This window comes from Tamandua tetradactyla, chromosome 12 (genome assembly GCF_023851605.1).
Source record: "Tamandua tetradactyla isolate mTamTet1 chromosome 12, mTamTet1.pri, whole genome shotgun sequence".
Taxonomy (NCBI): domain Eukaryota; kingdom Metazoa; phylum Chordata; class Mammalia; order Pilosa; family Myrmecophagidae; genus Tamandua; species Tamandua tetradactyla.
Window position 1 is genome coordinate 29,145,950 of NC_135338.1, and position 14,226 is coordinate 29,160,175.

The 14,226-nt window shown below is 41.7% G+C and overlaps 1 protein-coding gene across 1 annotated transcript in view; it reads left to right on the top strand.

Moving 5' to 3' along the window:
• TTC9 (tetratricopeptide repeat domain 9) overlaps positions 1-13,890 on the top strand; it is a 41,106-nt gene extending 27,216 nt beyond the window's left edge. The window contains exons 2-3 of the mRNA XM_077122882.1: positions 7,514-7,696; positions 9,669-13,890. Of these exons, the coding sequence (XP_076978997.1) occupies positions 7,514-7,696; positions 9,669-9,748 (263 nt within the window). The 3' untranslated portion in view covers positions 9,749-13,890. The remainder of the gene's footprint in view (positions 1-7,513; positions 7,697-9,668) is intronic.
• The last annotated feature ends 336 nt before the right edge of the window (positions 13,891-14,226 follow it).

Below are 14,226 nucleotides of genomic sequence, written 5' to 3' on the forward strand. Positions count from 1 at the left end.
TAGTGGTCAATGAGAGGGAGGAGTAAGCAGTATGGTATGTGTGAATTTTTTATTTTTCTGGAGTGATGCAAATGTTCTAAAAAATGATCATGGTGATGAATATACTACTATGTGATGATATTGTGAGCCATTTGATTATACAGCATACACGGAATGTTTGTATGTTAAGAATGTTCATGTTTGTATGTTGTTTTGGTTTGATAATACAAAATATAATTAATTAATTAATTAATTTTTTGAAAAGTATACCACCAAATCCTGATAAGCTGATGGGAATGTAAAATAGCACAGCCACTCTGGAAAACAGTTTGGCAATTTCTTATAAAAACTGAACATCGATTACCTTACAACCCAGGAATTGCATTCTATGGGCATTTACCCCAGAGAATTGAGAGCTTACGTTTACATAAGACATGCATGTTCATAGCAGTTTTATTTGTAATAGCCCCAAATTAGAAACAGCCCAAATGTCTTTCAGCAGATGAATGGTTAAATGAACTATACTGTATGACACCACGGAATACTACTCAGCAATAAAAAAGAATGTACTATTAATACACAACTTCAGTGCCTCTTGAGGAAATTATGCTGAGTGAAAAGAAAATCCTGTTTCTAAAGATTTCATACTGTATGGTTCCATTTATGTAACATTTTTGAAATGACAATTCTAGAAATGGAGAACAGGTTAGTGGTTGCCAGTTTTAATTAAGGCGGAGACAAGGTGGGGGAGGAGAGAGGTGGGTGTAATTAGGAAAAGTTATAAAAGAGCAACGGGAGGCAGCCTATGGTGATGGAACTGTTCTGTATGTTGACCTGATCATCCTACACATGTGAGAAAAACTGTATAAAATTAAACACACACACACAAATGAGTACAAGTAAGAGGGGAAATCTGAATAAAATAAGTGAATTATATCAAAGTCATCATCGTGGTTGTGATATTGTCCTATAGTAGTGCAAGGTGTTACCATTGGGAGAAATTGGGCAAAGGGTTACAGAGGCTCTGTCTGTATTATTTTTACAACTGCATCTAAATTGTCTCAAAAATTTCTATTAAAAAATAATAATTTGGGGTTAGTTTGTAAGCACCAGCTAAGGTAAAGGGTTGTTTCAAGAAGAAACTAGAAACGTGTTGTGTCGTGTTAACACTGTTAGGATGAAAGCAGACTCTCATTGAAATCGAAGATGCTGATGGTTTTAACCTAAGCTTTTGTTACAGAAACTTTAAAAAAAAAAAAAAAAGGAAAAGAAAAGAAACCATAGTGGAAAGTCTGCACTTGGTTTTGTTTGTTTTTCTCTCTGAAGGCAGAGGAACAACTGGGCTAGAGGGTCCTAGAGCATTATATGGAAGCCTCCAGATAAGAAGTATTTCCATAGAAAGCTCACATTAGTCTCACAGGAAGCAGAACCCAGGCCTCAACTCCGCCTGATAAAGGAAGTGAGTTAAAATTCACTATAGACAGTTGAGCATCCTAGGAGGACAGTATGCATAATGGTTAGAAGCATAGTCTCAGGTGCCAGAAAGCCTGGGTTTAAATCTTAGCTCATATACTTATGAGTTTTGTGACTCAACTTTCTAAGGACTTAGTTCCTCCATCTGGAAAATGGACATAGTACTCGAATCAACCTTGTAAATTCCTGTCCAGATTGAACAAGCTGATGCATAGAACAATATCTGGCCCATTTGTGCTTAATAAAAATCACCTGCCCTTGTTCTTATTACCCTTCTGGAAGGATGGCTAGATATTACCTTTGGTGCAGGGCTGGAGTCTCCAAAGCTCATCCTGGGGCACATCATTCGTCTGCCCTGCTTCCCGTATGTCCCAACTTGATCATCTGTCTGAGAACGATTTTTGCCCACCTATGCAGATTTCCCAGCTCCAGGACGTGACCCTCTGAGACCTGCCCTCCTTTGTGGGTAATCCCAGAGCTCCCCATGGCTTTCCTGGGCTCTCTTCATTTAACATTTCCAAAGTGCTAGAATATACAGTACTGTCTCAGGAGGTGAGAAGGCCCAGCTGCGGGGGGCCCACTAGGGACTTACTAAAAATGAGAATCCCTGGGCTCCACCTTAGCCCTTCGGAATCTACGTCCCTGGGGCTGGGCCTGGGATTCTCCTTGTTGCACAAGCTTCCACAGGTGACTTTTGAGAACCACTGGTCTTTGGGATTCTCTTCAGATGCATAGACACTGGCATTTGGGAGACACTGACTTTTTTCACCCTGCCAACTAAGCCTTCAAGAAAAAGACATGTAGCCACCATATGGTCTTCATATTTACCAGCATCCACAGGAGACCCAGAGGTGAGGTCTTTTAGCCCAAGGACATGAAGACGAATGCCTGTGCTGGGATCATTGTCTTTATTTAGCCGGCTAGGACCATCTCAACTGGCCTGCAGCTTCTCTGCTAAAAATACCTTCCTCCTTCCTCGTAGGCCCTGTAAAGCCGTGTAATGCCGTGTAGAGTCAGGAACCAGGCCTATTCATTTTCCTGCCACGGCTGACTTTTAGAGCTGCTGGCTTTCCTGAATTATCAGGATTCCAGGAGAGCCCAGTGACTTTTGTTCTCCTCTCCCATCCATAGAGCTGTCAGCCAGATCCTGATTTTGGAATCCATTCATGGTGAGGGCAGGCATCAGGCATTACTAATCTTTGAAGTATTCTCCTCCCTCCTCCCCAGATTCCCCTTTCCTGGCTGTGAAACTGCATTTGTAACATTCTCTGCATTTACCCACCCCCCACACCAAGAGGGAAAACACACACCACTACCCCCTTTGAAAGGAAAACTGGTAATTAAAACCAAATATCAAACTTTAGATTTGGGAACTATTTGGGAAAAATGGGAGTTTTTGTACATCCAAGACCATGAAACAAAAAAGGAGAAATCAAATGACTGTTGTTTTCAGAACTGTGAATGTAAAGCCTTTGTGTGTGCAGAAGAGAAAATCAGCACTTTGACGAGAAGGTGCAATTGGGTGGGTCATTGCATTCCTGGATACTAGCCATATGGAGTAAAAATCAGTTTAATTGTATTTAGTGCACTGCCATTGCTCCTCTATAGGAGTTACCCTCAAACTTGCCCTCCAAAATGATGTATAGGTTAAGCCTGGTTTCCTTGTGTATCTGACCCATTCTTGGAAATTTGCCTTGAATTAAGCTGTAGCTTCATATCTGGATCACACATTGTGTGGGGGACTTAAAATGGAAACGTTCTCCAATTAATGCACACATTGCTAGCCATATGGAGTAATCTGACAAATGACTTCTTAAAAGAACTAGTATTTACTGAGAAGCAATTTTTGTGCCTAGCACTGTGTGAGACATGTAACGTACTATCTCATTTCTCATTTCTTCATCACAAGAGCGCTCACAAAATAGGGATTGTTATCTTCATTGAACGCATGAGAAGAATGAGGCCCAGAGAGATTAAATAACTTGCTGAAAGGCGACTGCTAGTAAGTGGCAGAGCTCAGATTCCAGCCTAGGCCACTTCCTCCAGATCCGTGTTGATCCTCAACCAGGACACCCCAGAACTGGCTCAGCAGCATGTGTCTATTCAGTTTAGGTTCCTTCTCACTCCTGGCCCAGAGAGGGTTTTTCTTTCCTCCCCATCTACCCTGTGCATTCCTTCTATTTCAGCAGAGAAGATCAGCCTACATTGAATCAACTATATGAAGAAAACCAATGATTTTGTTCTTGGCGACATGAGCTTATTCTGTCTCTCATCTAGTTTCCCTTCATCTCATGATGGTGGGTGGCATTTTGCCCAGTCAGCCACTATGCCCCATATACACTAAGAAAAAACAAAAGCAGGGGCTGGAGCCACAGAGCTGGGAGACTAGGAGAACCTGACATTTATTAATCTGAGGTTTTGGTATGACTACTTTTGAGAACATCAAACATAATTTTCTCTGTACATGTACATAAGTTGCAGTGGGACTCTTTGAGGTGCTAATTTTCTAACTTTCTCTGACTACAGACCCTTTCATGGATTTTAAGAAAGCCTTCCAGATTTTTTCATAAAATCATGTTCCACCTATTCAAGGTGGAATACAGGAGGAATCTCCGCATGAGAGGGGTGTTTACAGATGAACAGCCCCAATTCTTGTCCCCAAAATTTACCTTTCCATTGCCAATTGTCCTAGCACACTTGCCATCACAATATTAGGCTCAGGAAAGGCTGTTTATCTTCTAGAGCTTCTTCTTAAGCATGACTAGAGGCTTGCTTAATTCTACAGAGCATGGCTGATTCCAGACTACAGAGGTTATTTAGACTTTTCCGAAGACCAGGGTAGACCAGAAGGTTAATAGCATCCTTCTGGATATGACTGTCTGGGAGCCCTGCCCATTTTCATGTATCTACTGCAGATGGTCTCTCCCTGGCCTGTACCTCTTCTGTCACCAAGTGACTACATTTTTTAATCTAAATATATCCTCACAGTCTAGGCCACAGACAGAAACAGGCTCCTTCTCCATCCAGTTTAAGACCTAGCTTCCTCTTCTGAGGATGGCCGACAATGGGAAAGCTTACTTCCTTCAGGGTATGTTGCTTTTTGGGAAGACCACATCAGAACATAATCCAAACTCTATAAGAAAAACAAAAGCAGTCCACATAGTGGGAGAGAATTGCTGTCTTACAGAAGCCCTTTTCATCAGTTCCCTGTCAGTTCCAATGGTCATTCCCAATGAAAGGTGCTTCACTGTCCGTAATAGAGAGAACAGAATTCCTTTTGAAGAGGAACCAGTGGAAAAAAAAATCTGTCCTTCCATTAGGTGGCAAAAGTTTGTATTTATAGACTCTAAGATCTAAACAGATGTTAGAAATTATTTAGGGAGACTCGGGCCCCTCATTTTGTAGACAGGATCCAGGGCCCCAAAAGGGAAAGTGATTTTTGTAAAGTTGGCTAGTGGTGGAGATGGGAGTAGAGTCCATCTCTTCTGATTCCTAGCCCAGTGCTCTTTAATATATTGATTCATACCACATGGCAGACTGTGGAGACTGTCATATTATAAACCTTAATTCAAATAGAGATTGGGTTACTACAACTTGGAAGAACAAAGCTGGATCATCATGTAAATCCAAAATGGCAAGCTAAGATCTCCTGGATGAAGAGCTCTAACTATGCAAATACGGACAACAGAAGGAAAATATTTCAAGTGTTCCCTAATGCTATTCATTTCCACATTTCTCTCCACTTTTCTGCCTCCCCTCGAGTCAATCTAGTCACCATCATCCTATCATCTCAGTCCCTTAAAATAAAGTCCCAGGTCCTCAGCATGGACCAGAAGAGCCTCTGTGTTCTGGTTTCATCTTGCTTTTCTAGCTTCACCCTTTCACTCTTCCCTTCTGTCTCTGCTCTAGCTAGCATGGCTTTTCAATGTTGTTTAAAATAGGTCTTGCTTTTCTCTGTCTTAGCTCTGCCAAGAAATCTCCTTTTGGCCAAGATTAGTGGACTCTCAACCAAGAGTGATTTTAGCCACTCCCCACCCCCACCCTAGGGAACATTGGAAAATGGACACATTTTTGGTCATCATAACTGGGCTGGGGGCATGAGAGGAATTACTAACTGGCATCTCCTAGTGAGGACAGCAGCCCAGTTGGACCATCCCTAACTATAGATCTCTGGGTCTTTCTGGGCTCTGCCCTTATATTAGTAAAGACTTCACACCCTGTACCAGCCTGGCCCCACCCTCCCACCAGGTCTGTGTCTGAATTCCCCAGCCAGATATCTCAGTTCCTACCAGCTCAGATCTGCCAGTGAATTGGAAACATTTTCACTGAGTAAGTTCCAGAAATTGATGGAACTTACTGGTCCCTTTTACCCTTGGGTGGGGAGCTTTTCCATTTCCAGGCTCTTTGCTTCCTTTCCCATTTTAGATATTTGACAACTGTATTTAAAGGAAACAAAGGTCTGTTTCCTTGGGTCAGCAAACAGAAGTGTGTGTTTGAAGATGGAGAACTGGCCAGGAAGAGGGCTGCTCAGTCTGGTCAGAGAGGACAGCAGAGCTGCAGACAGGAAATCCTTTAGCTCTGAGAACAGATGGTTAGAGCCAAGTTCCCCACAGGTAGCAATGAGAAACCCCTCTCAGTATGCAGAGCTATATAAGCCCTGAAGATGCCACTGGTATAGGGATGGGGAGAGGGGCCTAAGATCCCACAGTTGAGAGAGCAGAGGGGAAGGGAGCTTGGAACATCAGCGCAGTGGGATTGACCCTTACAACAAATACTGGCAGAGTGTGGTTCACAGTGAATAATAGTCACCCATGGGGTTGTAGTCCCTGCCCTCTCCCCACCCTCATTCCCACTCTCCTAAAGCCAAGAAGACCTTACTGAGGGCTCTCACCTGATAAAATAGACAGGTACAAAGATCAGTCAGCCTCCTGGCCAGCCTGTAGCTTCTGTTGACTTGTTTGGCTTCCTGCCCCATGGCCAGTGAAACCTGATGGGTCAGTTTCTAGACCTGGACTGATTGTCTTTCATGCCCTGATTCTCACACTTTCACCTTGAGAGCATGTGTGGTTCAACTCCTCTTAGTCTGCAAAAGGGTATGTTTTTTGTTTAAAATGCACAATGAAAGGTCTGATTTCAAAAACTCAGCAATTCTGATGCCTGGGAAGTTATTTGAAAGATCAGAGCAATTGAAGTTAAGGCCCCCATAAGATTAAAATCAGCGATCCACCTCTGTCTCAAAAGCAGTGCTTCCAAGGTGGGAAAAATTTGAGTGCAGAGAGAGAGCAGGGCATCAACAACCTCCCCACATTGCCCCACCCAGCTGGGTTTTGGCAGGAAGTAACAGTTTTGCCTCCAGAGCTGTAGCTTGGATGATGCTAGTCACTAGCGAGTCAGAAGGCCCCTGGTTCTCAGGAGGTACAGAGATGAACATGGCAGAGGATGAAAAGGAACTTGAGGGAAGTCAGAGGTAGATGTCACTGGTACAGGGATTTAAATGAGTTGTAATAATATTAACTAACACTCTTTGAATGCTTGCTATGTGCTAAAGTCTGTATTAGATATTTTATAGTCATAAATTTTATAAAATTCACCCCAAAACTCAATGAGTAAGAACTTGGCTCTGGAGATAGATGTCTTTGTTTTAAATCCCAGCCATGCCTCTTTCTAGTTATATAACCTTGGGAAATTACATAACCTCATGGGCCTCAACTTCATCTGTAAAATGAGAATAATAATAGTATCTACCTCTTAGTAGTCTGAGGAATACATCTGGTTATACATATAAAGCAATGAGACAAACATCTCGTACAAGGTACTCAGCAAACATTAGCCGTAGTTGTTATTATTATTATTTCTACTTACCGTTTAACAAGGCTAAGTAACTTGCCCAAGGCCACACAGCTTGTTAGTTATGAAATTGGTCTTGGGGCCCAGAATTACTTGATGACAAATCTCGTGGTGTAAACCACCGCCCTGTACTGCTAAACCTCTGGGAAGAAAGAACTAAAGAGAAAGATTCAGAACCCGCTGCTTTTTCCCTTCTTTCTCCTTTCTTCCATAGCCTGCCTGCTCCAGGCTGAACTGGTAAACTATGAGCGAGTCAAGGAATATTGCCTCAAAGTCCTGAAGAAGGAAGGGGAGAACTTCAAGGCCCTTTACCGGTCTGGTGTGGCCTTCTACCACCTTGGTGACTATGGCAAAGCACTCTACTACCTGAAAGAAGCAAGGACCCGCCAACCAACAGGTAAGGCAGCAAATGCTGTTTTCTCACTATCGCCCTCTCTGACAGCTCTTGGGGCCTTCTTATCAGGAGGTTAGCTTGCGTGGCTAGGAAGACCAGGCAGGGGCAGAAATGGCAAATTATACATCAGGGTATGTGCGAAGATCCAGAGCCAGGAGATCACATAGTCCATGCAATTTGCCTGGGTCCAGGAAACATGTCTGCTTCATCTCTTCATATGGAGTACAGAATTCTTTATCTTTTCCAAATCTGAACCTAGATCCCTTCATTCACTCATAAATACAAATACCCTGCCTTAAGAAGCTCACATTCTTGTTGGGGAGACAAAATACAGACAGATCATTTTGGTGCTGAGCCCACCATCTTCCAGGAAACATGTTTTGACTTCTTCAGTCAGATCCCATTCCTTAGAGCATGCATTATCTTCCATTCACTTATCATCTTTACTAGCTTACCCATTCATTTATTCACTCCACAGATATTTAGCAAGCAACTACAATAGGCCAGGTACTCTTCTAGGTGCTGGGTATAAAGCAGGAAAGGAAAAAAGTTGTTGCCTTCAAGGAGCTTCTGTTATAATGGAAGAAAATAGGCAATAAACAAATGGACAATTAAATGATGTAATAATCAGTAATGATATGTGCTATGGCATAAATAAAGCAGAATAAAGGAATTTAGAGTGATAAGATGCTAATTTAGACTAAGTGGTTAAGAAGAGCCTCTCTGAAGAGGTAACATTTAACCGGAGCTTTCATTGGCTGCTGCTACTGTTGTTCATAACTTTTAAACAAATGCCATCTTCCTTTAAGCAATCTTTAAGAACTTTAAGATCAATTTGCAAACACACAACTGTATACCTTTTCCTTTATCTTTTCTAAGAACACCAAGATCTTTATTTCTAAGTGTTGTTGGTTTGTTTTCTGTATATAAATGTTTTCTGTTCTGTTGTTCTCCCAACTATACCATCCATAATCAACTTGAGAACGATGAAATGGACTCACGCAACATGTTCTTCTTGAGCTCCTGCTCAATGCCAGTACTGTTCTGGGTGCTATGACTGCCATTTTTGGAGCATTTTTCAGCATTCATTCCTGCTTCTGGAATAATATCCCAGGCATATCTCCAAGACTGATCTTCTGGTATATGCAGAATTAAGCAGCTATCCAATGTCATTCCCTATTCACTTACTTAAGGATACGAATTAAGGAAAATTACCCAGTTAGTGGTGAAGTGGTTGTCTGACCCTATTTATAATGACAAAGCAAGACAATGAACCAAAATCATTTTAGCCTTTTCAAGTTTAAAAAAAATTACATTCAGCTATTATTTATTGATCATTGTATCAAGCATTTTTATGTTTATCTAATTTGGTCCTCAAGGCGATTTTATGAGCAAGATATTATCCTTGCAAGAGGAAGTCTTCAGAGTCAGGCAGCACCACTTACTATTTGTCTCTTTGGACATGTTACTTAATCTCTTTAAGACCCAGATTTCGCTACTGTCAGAGTGAAGATGATGATACATACTTTGTAGGATTATAGTGAGGATTAAATGAGCTGATGAAGGTAAAAAAAAAAAAAAAAAAAAAGCTGGCACAAATTAGACATTCAAAAATAGAGGCTGATTTTTGTTTCTTGCAGATATGACACGAGGCTCAGAAAGGTTTGTAACTTGCCTGAGGTTAAACTTCAGTGGGGTCTCCACTAACTCTGCTGATGTGCAGGCTGCTAAGAGATGCTGCTATATAGAAATTAGGGCAGAAATTCCCTTTCTTCTCCTTCTACCCCCTGGACCACACTGATCAGGTCCACGTCTGCTGAGGGAAGCAGAAAAGGAGATGGATAAGCTGAGGGGACCTTGGCTAAGTGAGTTTGGCCTGTCCATTATATACAGGCACGGCTTTAGCCGCAAGTCTGTGTAGATGCCATAGTTTCCCCCACCAGATGTTCTCTAAGGTGTGTTTCTCTCCTCACAGATACCAACGTGATTCGGTATATCCAGCTGACAGAGATGAAGCTCAGCAGATGCTCCCAGAGAGAGAAGGAAGCCATGTAAATAGGAAGCCTCTCCAGAGCTAAACCTGTGCCCGACCTGGGACTTCCCAGCAGTCCCTGGTGGACAGTCCTCCCTGGTCCTCTTCCTTCTTCCCCTACCTTCTTCCTGTTGTCCCTCAATGCTTTGTCTCCTCTCAGTGTGAAAGAAGGAGAGATGCAAATTTGGAACCTGGTGGGTTGCCTGGACAATGGAGAAATCGTCTCCTTTAGCAGGTCAGTGACCGAGACCGGCCTGACTTCTATCGGGACAGCTGGAGAGGAGTCTCATGGTCCCTCTTTGACTTTGGCCAGTGCTTCTGTCAGAGGCAGAACCTGACAGGTGAACCATCCCAGAGGCAGCAGGCACTGAACCCATGGGCTGGACCCTTCTACACCTCCCTGACAGACCAGAACATCTCAAGCCAACCACGACAAACCCAGGGATGAGACAAACACCAGAATTGTTGCTTGAGCCAACATAAGAGACTATGAATTTGTACAATGGAGTCCCTCCCAGTAACTTCATGCCCTGCCTCCCTCACTCACTTGTTGTCTTGGCTTGTGCTTTCCTCTCTCCCCCTTGAGGATCCATGACTCAACTCTGCCAGGATTCACATGCCACTGAAGCCCACTCTCGGTGCCCTCTGATGACCACACATACCGTTCTTTGTACTCCCACATTCTGCAACAGCAGGAGGGCAGGGGAGAACAGGGCAAAAATTGGGCAGGGCAGATGATGTAGATTATGCAGGCAGGGAGAGGTGATTCCTAGGAGAAAGAGCTCTATATAGATCGGGGGATTGTTCCGTGCATTAAGTATGAATAAAAATAAATTAGTTCCTGTCATTTCTGTTGGAAGCTGCCTACTCTTTTACTTTAATTCCCTTTCCCAGCCCTCAATCAAAGCTACTTTCAGCCAGGCAAAATGGGGCTTCCCCCAGAGCAATTGGCCATTTGTCCAGTGGTATGCAGTGCTGGCTACAGCCTTTGTAATTTTAGAGTGGGCTGGGATTGTGGAGATTGCCCAGCAGCTTGGCTTTGTGGGAATTTATACAGCCTCTCTTTGATGAAATTATCTGAACTCAATATCCAGCACATAGAATGTGCCCAACAAATATGTGTTGAATGAATAAATTATGCCTGTAGACTGGCTCTCCTGCCTTAAACTTTATCGCAGCCTAGTCTCCTGACATCTATGCTCTTTATGCTATGCCGTACCGCTTCAGTCAAATTAGAAACATTTACTGAGGGCTTACTGCTTGCCCATTGTAATACAAAATGCTGTGGGGTATAGGATGTAGTCTCAGTCTTCAAGGACATGGAGGAGTTGAAAAATATGCATATGAGATTATTACAAGTGGCACCTTTAATTTATATGATGCTTTAAAAATTTCAAAGCACTTTCATGTATTTTTCATGTGATTAGTGAAAGAGACTTGTACAAAACTAAAATATATACAGATGCAATAATGTTAATAGTTAGCATTTATTAAATGCACTATCCTCAGATCTTTACATGTATAACCTCATTTATTTCATGTAATTACCCTATGAATATTCCCATTTTATAGATAAGAAAAATTTTCTCAAGGTTGCATGGCCCTCTGACAGAGCTAGGATTTGAATCAGGTCTGTCTAATTCCAGATCTCTCTCTATTAACTGCAGTATAAGTTGCAGGTCCATTAATTATCACATTGGGCAGTTATAGCAATTTGGGATTAAGAAAATGTACAATAAGCTAAAAAGCCCTGACCATGTTAGTGGTGGTACATGGGACTCCTCTTGTTTTTAGCCCAAGGCAGAAAAAAGTCCCTGAAATGACTCCCTCATGATCAAATCAGTGTAGGTCAGAATAGTTAGTTAAAACTCAGCAGATATTTCTGTGTAGTATTTTTTCTACTTGCTGATGGGGCCAGCACATACCCAAACACCCCATCTAGCTTTCCTCACCCATTCCCTGCATCAGGAAAAAGTCACAATTATAGGTAGGAAACACAAAGTTAATTATGGGTTATTTGTTTAATCAGTGGCTACACTGCTGCAGGCTCCAGTCACTGCCCAGGGGCCCAGAAGCCAGCAGCACAAGTTATACTCACATGGCTCCCCTAAGGCTTTTGACGGGGACTGCAGGAAGGTGCTAGAAATATCCAGAGAACCACAGCTGCTTGTCTTTAGCTTACCCTTTGGAGAAGAGTATAAGGAAAAAGCTGTTCTGTGGTCATATTCTCCTCTATCCCTACCACATCCTCTCTGCCCGCTTCGTCTAAAATGGCTTCACATGACCCCCAGCTCAAAACCACTCTGAGGCATAGCTTAGGCATGCATGAGAAATATCCCCCCTCCCAGGCCTCCAGCTGAAAAAGTTTGTGAGTTGGCAAACAGCTTGTTGAGATCTGAAGAATGATAATGTTGTCAGAGGTGTCCTGCAAGACCAGTTCAAACTGACAGTGTTCCTTTGGTCTTCATGCCACCAGGAAGGACTCAGAGTCTCTAACTTCCCAACATGGCCGCAGGAGAGAGCGCTGGCTTAAACCAGTATGTTGTGGCAGGGCTGGACTGATGGAGACAAAATCGTTACCATCTCAAGGAGAATGACTGAAAACCAGTACTAAGGGAGGACAACTTCACAGAACCTTATAGACAAGTGCACATTCAGTCTATTTGTCTGGTGACAGATAGATATGCTTACTGGCATGTCAGATACTCTGACCTCTGTCCTTTGAGTTTTCCCATCTAAAGCCCCAGACATCATGGTTTGGAAACAAGTCAAAACTACCATGAAGTTAAGTGAGCCCAAATTAAAAAGCTGCCTGGGATATTGGTTGAGGATACATGGGGGAGGTGGAGCTGAATTATCTGTGCATTTGTCCAACAGGAACTACAGAGAGCTGTTCAGCAAAAGCCAGGTCCCTTCACCTCACCAAACCTTCGATTTCCTTCTCTGCACCCCTCCCCCACAATGGGATTGCCATTAAATTACACATGTTATTTGCAGACATCACTGCTGAACTCTATGTGGAACACTAATCTTGGACTTGACTTGCTTTGTCTTTCTCTTGCCTGGACTTTTGGATAGACTCTGGTGAAAAAAAGTGTACTTTTCTTTTGATTATTATGAAAGCATTACACGTTTATTGTAGAAATTTTAGGAAAAACTTTTTTAAGACAAAATCTAACTTAAAAAAGGTAAATATTACTCATTTTGGATAGACCTTTTGGTTCTTTTGGTTATAAATGTACACACTTACATAGAATTTTTTGAAACAAAAATAATTGGATTATACTGTCGATATGCTTTAATAACTTACTTTTCAAAATGTGTATTTATATTTTAGAATATGCAATAATTGCACTGTTTCAAAATTCGAAAAGTCCAAAAAGGGAAGCTCTATAGTAAGACGTAACTCTCTCTCCCAGCCTGTCTGTCAGCACCTAGTTTCTTTCCAATTACTTGTATTTTCTTCTAGAGATCTTGATGCATTTTTAAATGTATGCGTATTTATGTTCTTGTATCATGTGCAAATGGTAGCATATTGGACACACTTTGCTCCACCCATTAATTCACTGACTGTATCATGAACGTTTTCTGCATGTCTCATAAACTTTTTCAGCCATATCCTCATTACACAGATGTACCTTCATTTTGTAGCCAATTCTCTAATAGTGATTATTTCATGGTTTCTCAATTTTTATTGTAAAATAATGTTGCAGCAGACATTCTTATAGCTAAATATTTGCACACAGCTATGACTATATCCTTAGAATAAAATCCAAGAAGGAAAATTGCTTGACTATTTTTAAGAATTTTTATACATGTTGTTAGTTGCCCTCCAGAAAGTTTGTACCAAAACAATCTCCTGTTTGAGGTGTCGAGAGTATCCTGTTCCCTGCATCTTCATTAACACTAGGTATTATCACCTCATCTTAACCAATTTGATAAGGAAAATAATATTTCAGTGTTTTAAGTTGTAATTTTTTGATTATTAGTGAATAACATTTTCATATGCTTATTGACCACCTGTATTTCTTTCTTTGTGAATTTTCTGTTTACTTGATATAGGTATGTTTATCCCTATGATTAACATGTACTTGTATTAAGAATATTATTTTTGTCCAAAAATGCTGCAAATGTGCTTCCCAAATGCTTTGCTTTCAAATTTTGTTTGTGGTGCTTTTTGACACATAAATTCTTAATTCTGCAAGTCATTTGTCCCTCTATTGCCAGCTTCTCCTGTCTACGGTTCAACTTCTCATTTCCACCGGAGAGACCCTTCTAAAACACAGTCTGGTCATTTCACTCTACTGCTTAAAAAGCTTTATAGGCATTCTCACTTTTAGGATAAAGGCCAAATTCCTTAGCATAGCAAACTAGGTCTTTAATGAGATTCCCCCCACTTACTTTTCCAGGTTTACCTCCTGTTCCTCTTTTTCAAGGTACAAGCACAGCTTCTAGTGATTCCTTGAACCACTGTTTACAGTCTCTGTGCCTATCCGTGCTC